This window comes from Electrophorus electricus, chromosome 10, assembly GCF_041902795.1.
Source record: "Electrophorus electricus isolate QZ-2024a chromosome 10, ASM4190279v1, whole genome shotgun sequence".
Taxonomy (NCBI): Eukaryota; Metazoa; Chordata; class Actinopteri; order Gymnotiformes; family Gymnotidae; genus Electrophorus; species Electrophorus electricus.
The window spans coordinates 16,448,175-16,471,178 of NC_137506.1; the positions used below are offsets into that span (position 1 = coordinate 16,448,175).

Below are 23,004 nucleotides of genomic sequence, written 5' to 3' on the forward strand. Positions count from 1 at the left end.
AGTATAATTGGGTACATTTTAAACATCAATTTTTAGATTCAGATCAATTTTAGATGTTGTGACACTCTTACAAGCTTACATTTTGTCTTCTTAACAAATTAATAGCTACTGTATTGTTATTGTCAAAAAGAACATACTTTGTGCCACTCAGTCATGAAAGAAATATTTTTATACCTTTTTCATTTTCTTTAGAAATATCTCCTTGATCATCTGTTTCTTTGGGAAGGTAACCTTCAGCTTTGGCCGTGTGTCTTTGCCTTATGTGATCTCTTTTGATTGGATGCCTCTTTCTGTCATTGTTATTGTTGTTTTCATCGTCATCCATGTTGTCATTGTATAAAGCAAATGGAATGAGCTCCTCCTCATACTTGTTGGTTTCTAATAGTTCTGAAGTTGAATTTTCCTTTATTACAAACTCTACTTCATTGTCTCCTGAGTGCTTAACTTGACCTTTTGCCTGTTTTTGTTCCACTTTGTTCTCTGTTTCCCTTTTTACTTCATCTCCATCATTTTCAAGAGCAGATTTAATACCTTCTTGCCCAAAATTAACATTTAAGCAAGCACCTGTTGGAGTTTGGTGTTCATATTTGAACTTGTGCTTGGTAGCGTCAGATGATTCCTTTGCTACTTCCTCATCGATGGTAAAAGAAACACTTACTGTTTCAGCTCCAGTTTCAATTGGATCAAATGAGTCCTTATTGACAGTGGTGTGTGAGCAAGCATTAGTCATTTTAGTGTGGTCTTCATCAGCATTCTTCATTGAAGCCTCATTTTCAACAAATTTTGAAACACTTTCAAGCACATTGTCATCTAAAGTCACATCAGGTGATCCCAATTCCATGTCCCACAGTACATTGGAAGTATCCTGAATGCTTTCAACTATTACCTCACCCTGTATAACATCCAATGAAACTAAGTCTTCAGATCCATCTTCATTCATTTGAATCACCTTTTTTATATCAGTGACATGTTTAATTGTTTCTTCATCAGTTATCACATCAAATGTTTCTGCCAGGTGTGAACTGCTGACATCAGCATTCACCTCTTCAGGAATATCTGCGTCTGATTGGTGTTCCACATTCGCCTCTTCAGGCATATCTGCTACCGATTGGTGTTCCACATTCGCCTCTTCAGGCATATCTGCTACTGATTGGTCATCCACATTTGTAGCTTCAGCATCCTTTCTGTTTTGTGTAGAAATTTTCCCATTCTTAAGAATCGTTCTCATAGTAAGGTAGGCAGCTTCCGGTTTTCTGCCCAGTATCTCTGCAACTTTCATGAAGCCATTTGTGTGGTTATAGTCTTTTAATTCAACAAGATGTAAAATCAGATCTCAACTGATTTTAATATAAAAAAACTGATCTGCAGGGCATGTCAGAGTTTTGAATGACAACACAGTATCTAACCTTTATTAACCTTAACTCTTCTCTTAGCAGATCCATTGAAACTCCTGTCAGAAATCATGGTCTGCAGTTATCATTTAAATTGCAATTAACTCAAAAAAGATTTTATTTTGAATTTAAGGAGCCACACTAGGTTTACTGCTTAACATTTAAATAATTTAACTGATACATAGCCTTATGTAAGATTTCTGGAATGAATATTGCTGGGTTTTCAATATTCTTTCAGAATGATAGTTTTAAAAAATGCATGCTGAATGCTTGTTAACAAGAATGGAACGACTGGGGTTAAATTCTTCCACTACATACACTGCAACCATACAGTGATGTAAATCTGTGAATCCTGAATTTGAACATGTAACTCAGCATAGGAAATCAGAGAAGGCAGAACATTTTACATGGGTATGTTTATTCTTATATGGTCATTTTTTCATGCACTTTGTAAAACCATTCCAGACTAATATTAGGTCAAATGCACATTTTCAAACAATATAGTTTTACTGACTGAAGAATCTGGAATACAGACAGGGTTGAATGCCAGTGCAGATTTAGAGGTTGACCATATTAGAAAGATTAAATAACATTCATAATATAATTTACACAAGAAACATACTCTACCTGTTACTTATTGAAAATATGTGCTTTTTTCATGTACCATTTGTAGATAATATTATTTGCAAGGATTTTGTTGTTGGTTTTTACATTTGTGGAGTATTTGTGATGTTTTTGATGTAGTAATAATTCAAAGGGTCTGGAATCCAAACAGAGTAATGCTGCATGCATCTGTTATTCATGCTCCTTGGTTATGTCATGGCAACCAAAGTTTGTGGATGACAGTCGATCTTTTCTACTCAGTTGTGAATGACAGTTTTCTTTGTTTTAGTGTGATTAACTAAACAGTTTTTTACATTTTGGTGTAATTAATATATAATGTAGATTTAGAGGTAACTAACCTTTTTCCATAGGTGGCAGAAATTCTCCTGTGAACAATTAGTATAGAAAAAAAAATTACACACACACACACACACACACACACGCACATATACACACACACACACACACACACACATGCACATACATATATATATATATATATATATATATATGTGCGTGTGTGTGTGTGTGTGTGTAATTAATGCAGTTTATAAAATGTTATTGAATATTATGTAATGGAAAACAAAATTCTATATACAGATTATATTGACTAAGTTTTACTTTGTCTGACACTTTATGGTAATAATCTTTAAAGTTGTTGTAAAGATGTTATGTAGAACAAATACTAACCTTTTCTTCGGATGACATGTGGCGTATCATCTATACAAAAGAACAAAGGATGAGCTATAGATAATTGTCATTGACAATTGCAGTGGAATGTGGGAAAATACAGTATGTCCATCATATAATTTAACAAGATTCTGGTCTACCTTTATCTTGCACCAGGACATTAGAGACATAGGCCAATAACATGTCTCTCCTGTCAGCAAATTCCTCAGCAGTGTCTATGACAACTTTTAGTGGATCAAAGTTAATGTCAGGAATGGCACCTGGGAAAATAAAATACAATCTTCATTAAATCTTACTTAATTGCCTTATTTGTATTTAAAAATCATTTTTACTTATGCTTTTGGCAGCTTTTTTATATTGGACTTTTATGGTTGTTTTGAGATTTCCTGCTCCTTCTAGAACACTGTTTATTAATTCTATACCAGTGCTCATTTTAGGGATCCAAACTACAAAATATCATTGTGATTAGCAACAATCTCTCTATCAGACATTTGCCCACTAAATATTGCTTGAATTTAAAATCTGCATTTCAATCATGACATGATTGTGCATGTTAATTGGATATCCCAAAGTATTTGGCCTTACCTTCAAAACCCTGGAATCTGTTTAAGAGAGAGTCTGAGGAGGCCTTGGCTTTGTTTGAAATATCTGCAGCTGCTTTGCTGGCTATTTGTAGTGGATGGATGATTGCAGCATTCAATAGATCTGGGTGCAGGACATATATACGCTGTAATACTGTAATTGAGTGAGTAAGCCAAATAGCCTACTTTGGAACTACACAGATATTTTTGCTTTGGGCTGAATTATCCCAGATCTTGTGCAGTTACCTTCAAACAAATGGAACAGATAGCCAACCAGGGTCCTAAGCAAATCATTCATGTCATCTAATGCACCACTACCAAGTTTAAGGAACCCAATGACTCCTTCATTTACTGTGGAGAGAATGTGTATTTTAAAAAACATTTAGGTTCTGCATTGTGTTGTCCATCTTTGGGAGAAAATACATATTGTGTATTATGTTTAATGTTCATGTTGGACTAAATTGATGATGAAGCAAACAGATAAATGTGACAATTCCTTGAAAACTGCAAATTCAGACTGGGGAAGACATGATACATACCGTCACCAAGTAATGTTATTCCTGACAGGAAAGCCACAGACGTGTCAGACCACTTGATAACAGCACCCACTGGATCAAAGATCACATTTGGAACATACTCTGTGTCCCAGAAAATAATTTTAAAAAAGAGAACAAAATGCAGATATTACAATATTCACTTTTCTAAATTCTGCAAATCAATAGCGATTAGAGGCAACCATTATATTTGCTCATGTGTTGTGTGGTGGGAAGTTTAGACAGGGCTTACTATGGGTATCAGTAAGAATGTTGCTCATTCTGTCTGCAATGCCCTCAACAGCTTTGTTCAGCGCTACCATGGGATCAGCACGTATATCTTGAAAAGCTAAACCAAACAGAAAAAAACCCAGATGTGATTTCTTATGTTTTTCTGATGTTAATCCGGGTGATTGATAATACCGTCCAGTAGGGATGGTGCTACTACTATTATTATATCACTTACTAGTTAGCTGGTCGGGACTCACAAAGTCAAACAAGAGAATGCCAGCTGTTGACCAAGATATCAGAAGAGTGATGATGATCAGCCATTGTGCTGGGTGGCTTAAGACTCTCATGAAACCATGGCTTGTAATTTTAGGAGAGGTTGACTGTACAACTTCTGCATTCTGGCGGTCCATACTGGCACAAGATGTGGGCTCTGTTCCTGTTACAGTATGATCAGATATAGTAGTTAGAGCCTCTGATCAATAAACCTTTGGGAATATGTTAGTCTGTATATATCTTATATATTATAATTTAGTCATATACATATTTACTGTATGCTGTATATGATTTTTTTCTGCACCAGAATGTTTAACCAATAGTCATATTATCATTTATGATAATAAAGCACATACTGTTACAGTAGACATGTACATTATGTACTGACAATAATAGATGTTCTGTTATCTCTGTAGGGTGCAAACCATTTTATTAATCAGAATGTTAGGCCACACCTTGAAAAAAAAAAGTTGTTATTGGAAATCCATTGTTGATTGACATGATGCATCTCAGTCACAGAACAGTAGAGTTTGGTTTAAATCAAACTTCATTATAAAGTGAAAACCTGGGCAGATTCACATTTATAATCTTCAGTGTGTGGAGTGGATAATATAACAGGAATGCCTCTTACTAGCTCTCTAACTTTGAAATAACTAAATCATAATTACTAATCCTGTTACACAGGTGGGTAATAATACAATGAATTGCAATATTCAATATTAAATCATCTATTAAACAAATGACAATCAACACTGATATTTGAGTTTTCAGAACATAAGGTAACTAGCATGAGTTTCAGAGAGGCAATACAGACTGCATTACAAGTACAGGAAAACTGAAATATTATTTCATATTTCTAGGTATCAATACCCCATATTATGCCAGTGTATCTCAAACATCACTGTCAGTTGTAAGTTGAAGCTGACAGAAAAGGGATGGTGTACCATTAACTAACCACAAAACCTGCAGCTACAAAATTTACCACTGATTTATATGACAACATTCTAAGAACAATTCAAGCTGTTCAAAAATGGATCAAAGGGTGGCTCTTTTGCCTGCTAGGTATCTAATATTAATATATTGATTTTTGTTTTTATTATTTTGTTTACAGTAAAATTTTTTTACTGGAGTTGTTAGTGTTTATTTCAGAAAATAAGACCCTGTAGAGGCTGATCAGTTTATGGAAAATACTTTGAACTCCTCACATTTGCAGTCTAGAAATGATCATTTTTACACTGCTTATCTTGATTTTTAAACTCCTTGTATGAGGAACTTAATATCTTCCCTGCGTATCTTTCTTCTGACTCACCACATCCAATATTTAGGACCTCTGCCCTCAACTCTTCTCATTAGATAATAAGAGTAATACTGTAGCTATACGTACAATAAATCTTTAGTCAAATTATAAGACTATAAATATAAAACTTGCAATACCTTCAGTGGGGTTTGCTGTAGTTACTTCAGTTCTTGTAGTTTTGCCTGCGTAGTCCTATTGGAATGGTTCCACCCAGTTGATGTTAAGGCCCTCAATAAATGTTGTTTGTCCCCCTTATAATCCACAGGTGAAACCTCTTTACATCATGAAAAAATTAAGATTTTTCAAAGTGCCAGGACAGTTACCATGGCAGAGGGTAGTGTGGGAAGATGGTGAAGGGGAACTAGATGGGGACGGGAGCTCTGTGGTTAAAACATGGGAGGTAGCAAACACTCGCTAATAATTTCGCCAGTGTTTTTTGATGCCTCAGAAGGGAATAGGGCAAGAAGAAATGCAGGGGAGATTCAAAGTAACCTTATCCATTGCAGCTCTAGTTTATTCTTAGCTAGTGCTGCCTTTTACCACCTGCTCTGAGCCTTGCCTTTTTAGGCTGGGGGGGGGGGGGGGGGTGATCTGACTTGTGACCTGGACACGCTGCAAAAGAAGAGGACACGTAAACATGGATTGGACCATGAGTGTTGGGTCTTCCATTTACTGTAACATCATGATTGTTTACCAAAACATTTTCCATCTTTACATTCCATTGTAAACTGACACAGTTCATCAACAAAATCTCTAAATTCCTATTTAAAGGCTAGGCTATCACTCTTGAACCAAATCTCAAAGGATACATTTTCATCTGGGATTTCACAGAACTAATGCATCTATTTATAACTGGATAACCAATGAGCTGACTGAAGTAGGGACTGCAAGCAATATGAAAGGAATGTAGTGGCCCTCCTCTGGCTATCAATGGTATAACAGAAACCTCTGCTATGAAAAGAAGAAAATCAAAGACTGAAATAATAATGTTGCATTAGAAACTTGCATTTTTAGTTCTAAATACTATAACAGGATGGGATGGATGGATGTCCCTCTAAATGTTTATAAAAGGATAGGCTGGAAGGATGTCCCTTTAAATACAATAACATCTATTAGATTGTCTTAAATGCTTGATTAAAACTGGGTACTGAATTTGAGGGCATATTAGTGACACTGTATGCATGTATGCAAGTTAATTAGTTTGATTCTGCACTTGTCGCAAAACACAATCCAGTATTAAAGATTTCAAACAAAACTTATCATGATAGCAACAGCCTATATTTTATATTGGGGGAAAGGTATCCTGAATTAACCAATTAATCTTTGAGCCGAAACATAAAATCCACCCCCCCAAAAATGGGCTTGGATATGAGTCTTTATTCTACAAATGTATGTGCATAAATGAAACAATTAAACAATTAAATAAACACAGTATCTATGAATTAATCTAAATAGATGATACAAGAACAAAGAACAGGTGAAAATCATGAGGTTGGAGGTTGATGTACAAACACACTGGACCTAGCTCCCAGGCCCATACTGCCTAATGTAGTGCACGCTATTAAGTCTAAAACCTTCACTAGAACCACTGGAATTCTGGGTGAAGATCATTATGGAAACTAAACGAATATGAGTTTGGCTCTTGCCCCTGCCAATTCTGCCTGGAAAAGAACTGTCAAATATTCCTGACATTTTTCAAGGTCATACGCAGATGAGATTTAGTATGACCCAGAGTGTGGGTGGACCCCAGAGATAAAGCTTTAATGTTGTCTTACCTCAGGAACAGAAAGACAGACCAAAACACAAGCTCAGTAGGGTTAAATTAAGCCTTTACCTTTTTGCCTCCTCTACTTAGTTATCTTATATGTTACAATGCATAAAATGGTCTTGTTTTATATACCTCTTACAACAGTAATGATGTTAGCCATTTATTTTTATTTTACCTTTGCTAGAGAGATGCAGGTATAGTCAAGCATAATGCCCACACAGCCTGAATACTATATTGATGCATAATTAATCTATCATTAATCCAAAGTGACTAAATAGAAAATGCACTCATTTTAAGTAACAAGAAAACAAAATGAAGACACTGAGCTTTTGCTAAAAGCAGTTGCAAATTAAAAGGCTCAGAAGAGTCACCAAAGCCAGAGCAGACATTTTCCTCTGTAAAAGGTCACAAGGTTTTGTGTCTGGAAAGCTAGCTAGCTATGCACTGCAGTATTTCTCAACTTAAACAAACCAGGAATGTTATTATTGGGATATATAACGGCATCCCAGTGGTTTCTTAAAGAAGCTGATCAATATCCACCTGGAATACTAGAATTAAACAGAAATGATTTCCAGAATCATTATATCATTAAAAGAGGTTTTGTTTCGGCCTCAAAATTCATGCGTTTCTCTGCAGAATGACACTTCTCAATAAGAACAAAAAGAAAATCAAACAAAAAAAATCTGCATTATAAAAAGTAATAAAGCTTAAAACAGGGAGTAAGTAAACACGTGGGTCATATTTACACTAGATACAAACAGGTCATTTTATCCTTATTAGTGATTCTTTTTCCAATGCTTGTGAGAACCCCTGAAGATCACTGGAGTCCCCAAAACACTATTTGGCTTAACCGATACAAGTAACATGACGTGTCTTTTCAATGGAAGATGTAACGTGTCAAAAGACTGGATCAAGATGGCAAGAAATCTGGAAGCTTTTGTCATCACATGTGCATCGTATCAGTGGCAATGTCCTTGTGAAGAGAAGTCAGTGGCTGCAATCCGTTGTCCCCAGTGCTCATGGTGTTCAGAGGTTGTCTCCTGGTTGGTACTGTGGCTCAGTGGCAGTGAAGTAGTCCTCCAGGAATGCCTGCAAGTATTCAAAGGTGGGCCTTTCCTCTGGGTCTCTCTTCCAGCACTGCAGCATGAGCTCATGCAGAGAGATGGGGCAGTCCTGGGGACAGGGCATCCTGTAGCCACGTTCCACCTGCTCAAGCACCTCCCTGTTGTTCATACCTAAAAGGTTGAACCCAAACACTGCTGATCCACCACAGAAACCAGCGAGGCGTGACTTAATCTGCTGCACACTTACTGCATGCTGTATGACACAAATACCATGTAACTCACCCGGATACGGCACGCGACCTTTGGTCACCAGTTCCGTGAGCAGAATTCCAAATGACCACACATCTGACTTGATGGTAAACCGTCCGTACAGTGCAGCTTCAGGCGCTGTCCACTTGATGGGGAACTTTGCGCCTAAAATAGAGTACAGGTTTAGGATCACAATTGCAGAGTGGACTGCATGTGTGTACATGTGTACTGACACAGTACACACACAAAAAGCATAGATACAACTAAATGCAGGAAATTCTGTGTAGTGTGACTCATAAAGGGATGCAGTAAATCCCTCAGTGACCATAGAGAACACTTAGCCTGGTGCCATGAATCATACAGGATTAAGTGGAGCCAATTAGAAAGTGTCTCAAACATCAAGTACTAAACACTGACCCACGATGACAGAATAACAAAGACCATGTAAAGCTACTTGCATACAACCTTCTTTTCCTCAACTCAGCCTGTCTGAGCAGTGAAAGCTACCTTGTCGAGCTGTGTATTCATTGTCCTCTATCAGCCTGGCCAGTCCAAAGTCAGCAATCTTGCACACCAAGCTGTCACCCACAAGGATGTTTGCCGATCTCAGATCTCGGTGGATGTAGTTCATCCTTTCAATGTAAGCCATGCCTGCAGCAACCTGAAAGGTGGGGACATTCGACAGCTCAGTTTGGTGTGTTCTAAGTTTGCTGTGTTCTCAGTTTGGCTGCCTTACAGGAATCAAAAGTCAGTTTCTCCTCTGCGTGTAGTGCATTTCACCCAAACTTCTCTCTGAGCGGCATGTTGCATTTTCTCACCTGAGCTGCCATATCCACCAAGTTTGGCAATTTAAGGCCCCGTCCTTCACCATCTTTCAAAAAATCCAGCAAACTCCCTGAAAAGGTGAATACCAGTCTTAGCTCCACCAAAAATCATAGCATTAAAACTACTGCCAAGACTGTTGCTAATGTCTGTTGCTAACATGTTAATTTCATTAGTGTAGGCTATAATAAAAAGAAATTGATTAGATAAAATCACAGACATACCCCCACCCCACTCCGCAGCATCAGAACTATAAAGCCTTTTTTGTACATTTTTTCTTAATAAATGTATATTTTATACAAATCAGTATTTTCTGTTACTTCTTTTGACAAAGATATTTTTTCACAGACACAAGCATAATTGTTTCACTTTTCATTCTTCAGTCTGCTTACTGCTAATGGGAATGTGTGATAAAGGGTTTTAGGTTTTAGAATGGCTTTGCACATTTATCATTTTCTCCTCATCATTATTTTCTGTCTACACTCCTATTTGTGCATGTGTAAAGTTAAATAGTAGCTATAGCTTGTTTCCTGGTTATCAAAATAGGATTGTGTGTCAGTTCAATTTTAGCTAAAGCTTAAAAATGGGAAAATGTTATCCTACACAGAGAAGTGGAATGAGGAGTAAGACATGCTAGCTGCTAAAGAAATGACAACTTGATGAAAAATGCCAAGAAATTGGTCATACATGTTTATTCAATGTAAATGATATGTTGCTATGTTACAAATAACATTACTATATTCTAGAGAATTCTCTGCAGAGGTGGTACTGTTTGGTTGCACTCATTGAAAATATCAATTAAAATTTCAAGGGAGCTGCTGTGCAAATTGGCAAAATATTGATTGAGGAGGATTGAAAGCAATTCATCATTCTAATCCATGTGGCATTCATGGTGTGAAGAGCACTGAAACTGGAAAAACTATCTATAATGAACTTTGAAAGTGATGTTATATTGCAAATTTGAGGACTATTGAGCCAAATCAGGAACACTGTTTGGGTGTAATAAAACAGCTTAATGAAAAAAACATAACATTTGTTCAGATAAGTGTAGTAAATTTCTGTTTCTCACCTTTGCTCATGTATTCTGTGACAATGTAGATGGGCTCTTCAGAAACCACAGCATATAGCTGTACCAGCTTGTCATGTCTCAGTTTTTTCATGATTTGCGCTTCTTCCAGGAAAGATTCTGGGGACATTGTACCTGGTTTCAGGGTCTTCACTGCCACTTTAGTGGTGCCATTCCAAGTGCCTGCAATGTAGTTGGAAGTATTTAAATGGACTTTGGGATAAATGCAAAAATACTGATTAAATCCAGTACTGAATCAAATTACCACCACCAGCGATTATGAATATTAACTAAATATCTTTCTGAGCCTAGCCTACACCTGCCAGTAAATCCAGTTAAACTAAAACATACCCATCCAGACATTTTCGCCCTATCCAGTTCTGAATTAAAATTACAGTCGACAGAGATTCTCAAAAAAACATTCAGCCTGACCCTACCAGCAATGCTAGTTAATCTAGCACATACCCATCCAGACTTCTCCAAACTGTCCATTCCCCAATCGCTTGATAAGCTGAAGTGACTCTCGTGGGATTTCCCAGACGTCTTTGGTTTTGACAGACAGGTCGGCGAGGCGAGGCATGCCTTTGTGGCAGGGGACTGTTAGACGGCAACACAGTCCTGCAGCCCTCGCTGTGCACAGACACAACATGAAGCAGCACTGATAGACCACTTTATAGGGACATCAACATTGACTGCAACAAAGGTTGGTCTGTCAGAAACAGATATTGCTGGTAATTTTTTAACCAAATGCTCATTAAGCTGAAATAATGTACTGGTCAGTAAGATCAGGTAACTCGGAATTACCAGAATAATGGTGCACAAGCTGTTGGAGCGTCTCAAACTGAGCCCTGGTTGTGATGTAGTAGCCCCCACTGTCAAGTTTACGGATCTTGTAGTGTTTCACATGATCACCTTTAATGTCATCCCAGTCCTGTATGGATAAGGAATAAGCTCCTGGAAAAGGGAGAAGAGAACAGAAGCAGGTAGGATAGGCAGTTCCAAGTCTGTCCCAATCAGATCAGAATCAGATCATTTTATGGGCTGGTATGGTTTCCCTGGATAAACATTTTACATTTCTTATTGATTATTCGTCTGGCTAATAAGGTAGGTGATGCTCTAATAAGTGACATCCTTTTTGACATCTGAATGACCATTTAAAATCCTGGAGTACATTTGAGATAACTGAACGATTGCATTTCAGTAGGTCCACTCGTCATTTCACATGAAATATGCTTCTTAAAAAAGTGCAATTGCACCTCTAATGGGTTTCAGAGATATAATAAAAGTGTCAGTATAGGTTTGTGTGGATATGCTAGTCACCTTTAGTGGTTTCACTCTCCCTGATGAGAAACGTGCCTCTAGGGTTTCCATTAGACAGTAGCTGTCTCTCTGCATCCTTTCGGCCTAGTTTACCAAAGTACCAACTACAAAAGGGATAGGCCAACATACAGTAATCATGTCGATGATAAGTTATTTGATGTTTGTAAAAACAAACAAAAACGAAAAACATAGAAGCTGTGTAAATAGCAAATAACTAACTTAAATATAGCTATGAACAGCCAGAGTGCCTGTGCAGGGTGTGTTCTTTAGTTTTGGTCTTTTTTAACACACAGATTGAACTCACTCTTCAGCTTGAATAGAATCTACTGGAGCCACATAATTACTGGGTATGTATCCTGTTCCACCTGTAGTGAGAGAACGAGCCTCCCACCAGTCGCCTTCCCTAGAAGACAAAAGGAACAAACATTACTGTACAAATAAGCTGGATATGAATAGGAAAAGAGTCATACTGCTGGGTGTATGCTCTTGAGACTTCCCATGTTAGCCTAGATTTGCCAAGCAGAAAAAATGACAAATAACTGCTGTTTATGGGTGGAAACTTTGGCACTTCTTGCCAACTAATCTATCCCTGCTCTCCTTGGAGATATTTCAAAAGGATTACTCATGTGGCTAGATAGATTCAAACAAACGTGAAGAGTGTCTAAAAGCAGAATGGTTAAAATGTTAGATAGATTGGCATATATAGTTGCCTATATGACAGGTTTTGTTTGATAAAATACATTGTTTAGATCAACATATTTTGGCATACTTTGCTTTTTTTGTCAAACAGAGTTCTGTAAAGTGTTTCAAGCAAAACAACAACTTTACACCCATAAGACAAAGTCTGGAGGTTTATGATTTCATTAAAAATCAGATAGTAAACATAAAGCTGTGAGAAGTGTTTTTTAGGACATTAGATATTAATTCATGAAGACAGACTCAATACAATTTAACTTCCACCTCCTTTAATTTCTCTATATCAATCCAAATTGATTTATGGATATGTTTTCTTCAATGAATAAAGACACAGACCAATAGAAAAGGTATTAGTACACAGTGTAATTACACAGTGTAATTGGGGGTCGGGGGTGGGGTGGGGGAGTCCTTTAATTATTTTATACTCACGTGCTATTGAGAATTTGGAACTTTTCTCCTTTCCTGAAAATGAGGTCATCCTCTGTCCTTGCCTCATAATCATAAAGTGCTACAAAGAGTGTAACTCCTGAAGCACAAGACCATAAAAAAAGCTTTTCAATGCAAATAGATACGCAGAAATATGAGTTAGATTTTCAAACCTGGAAGTGTTGGAAAAACTGTCAAAATCCTATTAGATGGCATTATACTCATAGATTTATTACTGTTCATAATTTGTTAATTCAAGTTAAAACTGGTTTTGGTTTTTGAAATCCAATACATCAAAAGTCCATTCTAGCAGTTTTATTATACTGGTGATTACTATTAACTGCACCTGTTCCACCTCGCGAACGCAGTGTTCCAGAATGGGAAGAGGTGTTTACTCCACCAAAAACAGTGACCCCTTGGCTAACAGGGGGATGGAAGTTGTTGTAGTTGGGGATGGCGGTGACTCCAAAACTAGGGTAGTGTTGAGGCGTTGGGTCTGCCCCATAGCGGTACCCAGTGTGCTGTGAAACACTGGTCTCTCTGTCATCTGTAAGTTTGGTTGCCTCCTTGTCTTTACATTGTACACAGCCCATTATCTATATTCTGTGAATGGAACAGAGCAAAACAAACCAATGAAAATAGTCCATCAATTATTCAAGTACTCACTGAATTGATTCTTAGTTCATTCATTAATAACAATTTCTTTATTGTCAAAATGTAGACAAAAATAATGTCACCTCTATTTTACTTTTCAATCCAGTCAATCAAAAAATTAAAAGCAAAATGAAGAAAACACTGGAAACTGTCAAAAGCAAAATTGCTATTTTAGATAGACAGCAGCCAACCACAGTTTTAAAAAACTGCTTACCAGTTGAGGCTTTCAGTATATGCCCCATCTTAACAAAATAAATGTCCAAACCTGCTCTTCCTTCATTAAAATAAAGCTTTAGTGTTATATGGGTAGATTTGTTGCTTTGTATGAACAAATGGGTAAACTGGTTTAAACAGGTGGGGCTGGTAACACCATGTATGTGTCCTATTTCCTCTTAACCACCGCTCTGCAGATCCAAGTTATGAATTTAGCACAGAATGGAAAGGCTGGCTACTGTTGCAGCCTTTCAGTTTGACATAAAGGTTGAAGTCATTTCATTCCTACATCGCCAGTGCTAACGCAAGAGGATGGTATTGTAACACATGCAGAAAGAAAACACAAACAGATGTCTATTAAACATACCACAGCGAGCACTGGGGTACCACAGTGGAGTATTTGCATTCCATTCAATTAAAGATGTAGTGAAAACATCTATGATTAGATGGCTCCTTTGAAAACCAGGCCTGGGGGGGATAAAAGAGTAGTTAACGTCTCCCGTCATATAATCTATAGTATCAAATATTTACTCTATATGGTATACACACTCTATACGGTAATCTGTATTATTCCCAAATTCTTGTAGAATCTGTGCCAGTATTTTTTGTGTATATCTATCGCACTACCGTAGTTTCAATCACTTTGCATTAGTAATTTTTTGTGTGGTTTGCAAAGAATATTCTATTGAAGAAGACCAGCTTTTATGTAGTTTAAATATGAACAATAATCTACATTTTATCTTTAATCCCGATTCTCAATTTTTTTAAAGCTTTTATTCAGTAATTTATGGTCAATTTTGTTAGGGCCATATATCTATTGCTTGTTTCCAAATATACAAAACTGCAGCATGTTAGAGCATATTCTATGGAATTTCAATTTGCTCTTCAGACAGATGAATAAACATCTCTCTAACACACTTTAAATTTGTCTTAAAAATGGTAAAACCTTAGTGAATAGTTGAAAATTGTACATGTTGCTAGTAATTTCCATAATTGAAAACAGACATGAGAAATTATCAACTTAGTTTGGAAGGAGAAGGAAAAAAAGAAGAAAAAAAAGAAAGTATGTTTTGACGTTCTGCTTGGGTCTCTTGCTTGAATAGGCCCTACATACGTCAATTATGCACACAATGGAGGTTAACAGCATACCCATAAATCCTAGCCGTGGGACATATTACAATATTGCCTCTAATTTTAGCTTGTAGTGGTAACCATCTACATTCTAGCATATAACGGTCGTTATTCTATTTCCCCAATAGCCTACTTTATGACAGCGCGCTCGCACGACCACAACCAATTGCTATGTAGACACAAAGTAACCTGTCAACAGACGTGCAGTGCACGTAAACGTAAAACAAATGTAACACATACGAGGAGATTTAAAGAAAACACGAAATTCTTAGGATTTCTAAACCTTTATCAAGGCCGCTCTATGATTCCGTACATACACATTAGATGATCAGTAGTTCAATTTGCGACAGAGGCCCTATTCTTTTCAATTGTCTACATGAGGCCATTTCAGCTGCGCATCAATCCGTGCTGCGCCGAGCATTGCTGGGGAACCAACGTCTCAACGTCCTCTACGGAGAACCATTTCCTCGCGCTGATTTAAAGAGAATATTGTTTTTCACCATTAATGGATGACCACTGATGCAATTAAATCGTCTTCCTCGTAATAAAATGTCACCATTGCTATGAGTGTTGATTAACTACAATTTATATAGGAAACAAATTGGCTGCGCCAAGTGCATAAAAAATACCATACCGTCAAAAATGCTTAGCAAGCGAGAAGCCGTCTGATCCGTTTTGTATTTCACTGCTAAGGAAGCATCGTCAATGAGTCATTTGCAGATATGTTTTTCTCCCCTCGGTGAATTATGAAAATAACAACATTAGCCCTGACGACTCAGGCTGCTCCTGTCGCCGAATGTAACAGATGATGGCGTTGGTGAGGCGGATTGTCGAGGGCGGGCCAAAGATGTTACTGACGTGACGTTAAACCAATCAGGACTCCAGGAACACGCCTGCGTGAGCGCGTTCGTCTTAGTCTCCGTCACGGTTCTCTCTCCCTGTATTAAGAATGTTAATCCAGGAGTCAGCCCCAGTCACGATAAACTGTGTTCAGAAGACAACGGGTGGCCTGCTGTGTTTAGCAAAATAATGTTGCCTGGAAGAAAATAGCTTGTGCAACAAAACCTGAATCTCGTTTAACAATGTTCCAAGATAGGCTTCTTAGGATGTTAGGATACCTATTCAGTGGCATTGCCAGAATCTTTTAATTCCAAAGATGGCAGTGTCCACCATGCTGAGCGAACATTACTGAGTCCAGATGATTAGTCAGAATTTGAAACCATATTTTAAAACAACGTACAAGATAAACATTGTTATTTATGAAACAATGTACAATATTTGAGTTTTTATCCCTTAAAATACTACAACTGATGATTAGAAGAAGCAGACCTTACAGGCTACTAACAAGCTACAGTACTTCACATAAATATTTGTTAAAAAAAAAACTTTAAAGTGTCTATGGCAAGTTATATGATGTAAATTTGTTATTTCACAATACAAAACAAGTTCGAGGAAGTAAGTCTGTTGCACCAACCATCGGGATATCTACAAACCACACGATTCATACATTTTAAAATATTTTAAAATCTAAAGTCACCAAACAGTCAAGTTGGGCGCCATTCGGTGCAATAGACTATAATGACGACAGATCTAGGTCTATGGTATGGCCTAGTTATTTTTCTGTGTTTATTACTGGGTTAATGCAATTTCAGTCTCTCGCTTTCAACATGGATAAGTAAGCTTGTGATGAGGTAGCTGGTGCAAACAGTTGCTATGGTGACCCAAGACGGTCCAATATTGTGCAAGCTCACAATGTTAGACTGCATATGTGGAACAGCTCCGTCTAGAGTTGACAATAAAACATTACTGAATCTAGGTCGCTGGAGTTCCTTAGAATTATACATGCCATAGCTGGGTTTGTTTAATTAATGGCCAACTTCGAATTGTATGATTAACAGTTTTATTCCTAAACATAATTTTTGTAACATATACTGTAAGCATAGGCTAGTCCTAATTACCATTTGTTACTCTTAATTTGTTAATGAAACAAAACTAAATTAATTTAGTAGCTGTATCTTAATCGTATGGCGTTAAATTAGGATTACGTACAATAATACTCCAATTATTACTCCAATCCAATCATCTGGGTAGGAAAGCACAGTATTAAGGCCTCTAACGCGCCAATGGACAAAACGAAGTGGTCTTATCACTACACTTTATCACCAATTATCACTGAGTTTTATGACTATCACTAGTTGCCGTTGAATCCTATCCTCATTCCATCGCCCACGCCCACTTCCCCAGACTCCGCCTCAATTTGTAATCAGACTTTTGATTGGCTCCAACGGCTTTTCTATGCCGTGACGAAATTTCGGGCGTTGTACATAGCATCTCATTAACAAAAGAAGCCATTTCCATTATCTTTATCTTATATTCTCCATAATTGTTTTTTGAAGTATATATATTTTTCACGTGTGAAGTTTATCTCTGGTTGATCGTTTGTCTATTTTACGGTGTAGGCAAGTTCTTTGCATCGACCACGCCGTGAAGAAGGAGCTCGCGGTCTTTGTTCATTCATTTGAGCTGCTGGGATTCTTTGTTGGGAGTGAAAGCATGGGAGCGCAAATCGCCAAAAACGGTGCAAAAGATGAGACTGTTGCTGAAAAATCTTCTGAGGCCGGCGCTAAATCAAATGGGCAGGTAACCTATTCACAACACTTATGTTTAATTGTGGAGGCGATTGACGATTGCGAGAAAAGGGGCAGTCCAAAAGACCATATGAACTGAACAATGAAAATACCCAGATCATTAAGAGGTATACATATCCCAAAACAAATGCATAGTTGGGAGAACAAGACAAATGCAAAACAATTGTTTGGTCAGATGTTGCAAAAACACCAGTTTCCCCAGGGTTTTAAATGGCTTGAATCGTTGTACCAATTTTTAAAATTATTCTATAAATACGTTTTTAATCGTATTTTAAATCAGTTTGTTATTTAGTAGCTAGCATTTGATAAAGCTGATCATTTTAAACTGCTACAGTGGGAACAACATCATCATCATCATCATCATCGTAGGCTTAGCCTGTCGTCGTGCAAAGCCATCTCACTTAAACTACCACGCCTTTATTTCGGTAAAACGTTATTTGCAACTAATGGGTATGTCCGGGGAAAGCGGAATATGTGACTGCATTTTTATTTGTCACATACGTGTGATGGACTGCAATTTATTCCGATTAACGATACTCTAGTGGGGTTTGGGGAAGGGAAAAAAAAAACTTGGTTGGACCTTGCTTCACCGTCCATCTTGCATTACCGACCCACACAGCAACAGCGTCTGCCAGACAAAGTACATGATTTTGCTTCATCCACGTGGCGAGCAAAAAGACCGGTGCACGCTGCAAGCCAGCTGCAATCGGTGCATGGCTGGAATTCCGAGGTGTCTTGTTGTATAGTCTGCATTACATTAAATACATTTATCCCATCTTTAGTTGCCTTAATCTTAAGACTTTCTCTCACGAGACACTGTTAACTGTGGATTTGTCCCATCCTTTCAGGAAAATGGCCATGCGAAAACCAACGGGAATGCGTCGCCTACAGCAGACGCAGCGGCTGAGGCGCCCCAGGCTAATGGCAAGCACTCTACAGATGAGGAATTAAAGGCGGACGATGGCGTGATGGAGAAGAGTGCCTCTGAGGGGGATGCCCAGAGCGCTCCGGCCGCCAATGGAGAAAACTCGACTAAGTCGGAAGAGGACGGCTCTGCGTCGGGAAACGCCGAGCCAGCCAAGCAAAAAAAGCGCTTCTCCTTTAAGAAACCGTTCAAACTCGGCGGTTTCTCGTTTAAGAAGAACGCCAAAAAAGAACCCGAGGGCGAACAAACCGCTACGCCTGCGGAGGAAGGAAAGGAGGAGGCCGCAGAAGGGACGTCGGAGGAGGTGAAGCCTGAAGCCTCTGCTGAAGGGGAGAAGGAGGAAGCCCCCCAGGAGCTAAAACCCGACGAGGCGAGTGGCGATGAGAAAAAGCCGACAGAGGAGGTAGCAGAGGAGAAGGCTGCTGAGGTGGAGGAGCTCACGCCTGCGGAGGGCGCTGAAGCCAAGCCAACTGCTACAGAGTAATGAGGTTTGCCAGAGGAGCGCTCAAGAGCCTCTTTAACATGAAGTAATAAGGAGCACAACCACGGAGTTGATTTGTACAAGACCAATGACCTTTCAAAGCTGTCTTATTACCTGCAATCACTTTATCCACTTCTACTCCATCCAGTATGTTGCCGTGGAAGCTCCCAAGAAAAGGGTTTTTGATTGGAAAATGAAGGGCACCACAGTTCAATTTCTCCATATGTGTTTGTTACAGTATTGCGTGTGGATGTGTGCAGTGTGATGCTGTATTTTAACTTTTTTTTCCTTCTTCATATGTGTAAACCATTTTAGTGTATTAAGGAAATTGAAGTGTTAGATTAAGTAATCGGTGCCATATGACTTAGGTTTTGCCAGTGTGTGCTAGCAAAAAGGAGCTACCAAAAAGGTGGATACAGCATGTGGATGATTCACAGATCAAATTGTTTGTCTTGTCTGTCATCACATGGAATTGGTGCTCAGAATTTTACCAGCTGCACTGTTGAAATATAGCAGCACTGTGTTGTTGTATAGGCTTTGTCATGTCTGTTTTAAAAAAAAAAAGTTGTTTTGGTTTTTTGTTTTTGTTTGTGGGTTTTTTGTTTGTTTTTTTGTTTGTTTTTTTATAAAACTTGTGATGGATGATTCTTGACTCCCCAAGCATAATTCTTTTCTAACAGAATTGTGAAATGTAGATCAAAGAAAGTTGACCTGTGCTGACTGACACTAGTGGTGTGGTTTTTGTTTTTTTGTGTGTTTCTCTAAAATGCTGTGCAAGCAAGTACATGGAAAAATTGCCAGTGCAATCAAACAGAACAAGGTTTTTTGTAAATACTCTAGGTCTGTCACTACTTGATTTTTAAATGGAATGTTGACTGCATACAGAATATGAATTCTATTCTCAATGTGTAGGGGCACAAAGCGAAAATAAAGGATTTAAAAGAATTGAGCCACTTGTCTTGTCTGTTGGCATAAGTGTTTGGTGTGATAAAAGCTGTTGACCTGTGACCCTTTTAGTAGGCTCTAGGAGCCAGTTTCCTGGAGGTGGGTTAGTCTAGTCCTGAACTAAATTGTGGTACATGCTGTAATTTGACTAGGCAGGTTTTGGATAGTAAGTCTTGAGTCTGCTGCACCTAGAAAACTGGGCAGAAAAGAACTTTGAAATTGATATGACCTTTTATGTTGGTAATAAATTGTAAATACCCATCAGTTTTTGTTTGACAGCAATAGTAGAGTGGTAGTCTATATTGTCCTGTTTACCTTTTTGAGGCTCGATAAGTATATGCCCCTTTTTGAGGGGTGAAGTTTTAATAGTCCTGGTGAAACTTTTTTTTTTTTTTTTGGAAAGTGCATACATGGTTTGCTTTTGTGATTGGTCTTTGCTTAGCTTTGCAACAGTAATTATCAGCTGGCCATGTGCAGATGATTCTGGTCCTGAGTTTAAACTGCCCATAAACTCAGTGGTATCCTTGTGTAAGTTGATGCTTTAATTGACAATTGTTTTGTGCTTTGCATAGAATTGAATACAATTTTATGGGTAGGGGACATACTAGATATTCCAGATGAAAGTTCAGGTATTACAGTAACTATTTCTATGAATTATTAAAAGAACAGGAAATCATTTTAAACTGTCTTGGATGTTATTACAATGACAAGGTTAGCCTCAAAACACTGCTGCAGGAACACCCACAACAGCTATGGTGAAACAATGATGAGTGACTCGTGATTACATTAGATTCCTTTTTTCACTGTACAGAGTACAATGAAATTGAGTAGCTATCCTGACTGCATTCACACAAAGTAATCCACAATTAAAATTGGAAAGAGTTCAAACAACTAAATAAAAATGTATGAAAATTATATATATATATATATATATATATATATATATTCAAAATTGTAGGGATGTACACGAGTTTCCAGAGAAACAGTTGTTGACTGCTCTACTGAGTCATTGAGAGCTGAGTTAGTGCTCCATAGAGGGAAGTAAACAGTCAATAATTCTTCTAGGTGGTAATAACCCTCTGAAGGGCTCTCCTGTTTGCTACTGAGCAGCTGCAGTACCATGCAGAGATACAATATATCATCTCTTTCTTGCTGGAGCAGGGTACAAGGACACCAGCAATTTCTCCTGCAGGTTGTTTCTCTGAGGAATCCTCAGGATGTGGTGTCACTACTGTGCCTTCTTGACTGATCCTGTGTTAAGAGTAGTCCATGAGTAATTTCCAGCTATGTGTGTACCCAGGAATCTGAAAGTAGGATCATTTTCCGCACAGTCCCCATTGATGTATAATGGATAAAGGATTACACTGTTCTTCCAGAAGTCCATTATGAGTTCTTTTGTTTTTTTTGATGAGTTCAGGATGCTATTATTCACAGAATACCATGCTGGCAGTTATTGGACTTTATCCATGTATGCTTTATGGTCTTCTTCTGAGATGAGTCCATCCACAGTTGTGTCATCTGCAAGTTGTGGTGTTGATGGTATTGACTGGAGCACAGTCATGAATGTACAGTGGGGCACCAGTGCAGGGTGTAAGGGTGGAGAAGAGGTGGAGGCTTTAGTCTATTGGTCTGAGGGTGTTTAGTCAGAAAGTTGTCGATCGCTTAGCAGGCAGGTTACTGGGTCCGAGGTTAGGAGGTTCAGTGACGAGTCTGTTCAGATTCCCCATTTTGAAGGTGGAGCTGAGGGAGTTGGGTCAGTGCTGTGAGAAGGGGTTAGGGGTATGGCTATTCATTCTGTAGGCAAACCTGTGTGGGTAGAAGATGGGTTGGAGACAGCTTTTATGTGCTACAGGACCACCGTCTCAGAACACTTCATAATGACTAGTGTACCACAGGATGGTAGTTGTAGAGACTGCTGAAGCAAGTCTTTTTTTTTTTTGGCATTGGAATGATTGTGGCAGACTTCAGACATGGTGATGTGATGGATCTAGACAGCAACAGCTTGAAGATCTGTCTGAAGAATTATTTTCAATCTTTAATGTTTTTTAAGTGTACAAGTTCTATTCCCCATACCTTTAGTCAATAGATTCCCATTTTGCAAAAATCAGCTTCTAGATTATCTTTAGTTGTATATTATCTCAAGTATTACTAAGAACTCCAAGAGGCACTCAACACAAATCTTGTACTTTTGAAACACTACACTTTATACATTTTACAAAGCCATTTATAATTTAAATTGTATCTGAGTATCTGAGATTTCTTATGTCCCATCAATGCTGGGAAGAGGAGAGGAAATATGACAATAGCATTTAACATTCAAGGCATTACATGTATCACATTGCAAAATAACATACTTAAGCCTGTGTGTACACAGTATACTGGAGTGCTCCTTTCACTTCCAGTGATGAGTAGACAATGACAGTAGGCATACGGTTTGTAGATGGGCAGATAAATTGTATATTACTTGCTATAAATTGTATTTTGTTACCCCATGCAAAAGCATTATACTGTATACAGAACATGCACTATTATCTATTTTTTATTTATATTACAATATGTTTTATTTTTATGTTAATTGAAACAAGTTGTTATCTGATATCTAAATATTCTGACTTACAGATATTGAACTCACATCCTTCCCTGGATTTAAACTGATTTTTTGTTGTTGTTTCCTCTTCTCTAACATACCTAAGTTAACTTGATTGAAAGTGAGGGGTTGGATCCAGAAAAGAGTGTATTGTACAGTGCCGCTCACTATGAGACTGCAATGAGAAACCCCTGTTCTAATTTGTTTTTACTTTATGCTGAGTTAGTGCAATAGATGGGATGTAGTTGAAAATTAACAAAAATGTGAACATTTTGTAAGTAAAACTTAGCCATATTAAACCTATACAATAGGGTTTGCATGAATGATTAAAGTTATATAGGGTTTCTATGCTTCCTATTTACTTCCCTCACTTTATACTTGGACTAGAAATTACAAAGGTTTCAGCTATA

The 23,004-nt window shown here is 37.9% G+C and overlaps 3 protein-coding genes across 13 annotated transcripts in view; 1 reads left to right on the plus strand and 2 right to left on the minus strand.

The window, feature by feature from the left end:
• LOC113571077 (uncharacterized) overlaps window positions 1-6,025 on the minus strand; it is a 44,622-nt gene extending 38,597 nt beyond the window's left edge. For 5 of the 10 annotated variants that reach the window (XM_081721261.1, XM_081721265.1, XM_081721259.1 and 2 more), the window contains exons 1-9: window positions 5,737-6,023; window positions 4,265-4,465; window positions 4,052-4,147; window positions 3,805-3,903; window positions 3,512-3,616; window positions 3,270-3,389; window positions 2,825-2,944; window positions 2,685-2,714; window positions 2,354-2,380 (exon numbers count right to left, since the gene is read on the minus strand). In XM_081721261.1, the coding sequence (XP_081577387.1) occupies window positions 2,354-2,380; window positions 2,685-2,714; window positions 2,825-2,944; window positions 3,270-3,389; window positions 3,512-3,616; window positions 3,805-3,903; window positions 4,052-4,147; window positions 4,265-4,439 (772 nt within the window). In that variant the 5' untranslated portion in view covers window positions 4,440-4,465; window positions 5,737-6,023. Of the gene's footprint in view, window positions 1-2,353; window positions 2,381-2,684; window positions 2,715-2,824; window positions 2,945-3,269; window positions 3,390-3,511; window positions 3,617-3,804; window positions 3,904-4,051; window positions 4,148-4,264; window positions 4,466-5,736 lie in introns of all 10 variants that reach the window. The other 5 variants (XM_081721262.1, XM_081721264.1, XM_081721263.1 and 2 more) reach the window with 2 other exon arrangements.
• Window positions 6,026-6,956: 931 nt separating this feature from the next.
• On the minus strand, window positions 6,957-15,824 carry fyna (FYN proto-oncogene, Src family tyrosine kinase a). Of its 2 annotated transcripts, XM_027030872.3 has the most exons (13): window positions 15,643-15,823; window positions 14,245-14,345; window positions 13,357-13,613; window positions 13,014-13,110; window positions 12,193-12,291; window positions 11,889-11,992; window positions 11,373-11,522; window positions 11,034-11,198; window positions 10,572-10,751; window positions 9,499-9,575; window positions 9,188-9,341; window positions 8,714-8,845; window positions 6,957-8,602 (listed from the first exon to the last, which is right to left on the minus strand). In XM_027030872.3, the coding sequence occupies exons 3-13, from the start codon at window positions 13,601-13,603 to the stop codon at window positions 8,394-8,396; spliced, it is 1,614 nt and encodes a 537-aa protein (XP_026886673.1). In that variant the 5' UTR covers window positions 13,604-13,613; window positions 14,245-14,345; window positions 15,643-15,823; the 3' UTR covers window positions 6,957-8,393. The 2 variants fall into 2 exon arrangements, with proteins under 2 accessions (XP_026886673.1, XP_081577976.1); XM_081721850.1 differs by lacking the exon at window positions 14,245-14,345 and having other exon boundaries at window positions 15,643-15,824.
• A 1,493-nt stretch (window positions 15,825-17,317) lies between these two features.
• On the plus strand, window positions 17,318-20,011 carry marcksb (myristoylated alanine-rich protein kinase C substrate b). Its single transcript, XM_027030878.3, has 2 exons — window positions 17,318-17,648; window positions 18,505-20,011. The coding sequence occupies exons 1-2, from the start codon at window positions 17,562-17,564 to the stop codon at window positions 19,063-19,065; spliced, it is 648 nt and encodes a 215-aa protein (XP_026886679.1). The 5' UTR covers window positions 17,318-17,561; the 3' UTR covers window positions 19,066-20,011.
• The last annotated feature ends 2,993 nt before the right edge of the window (window positions 20,012-23,004 follow it).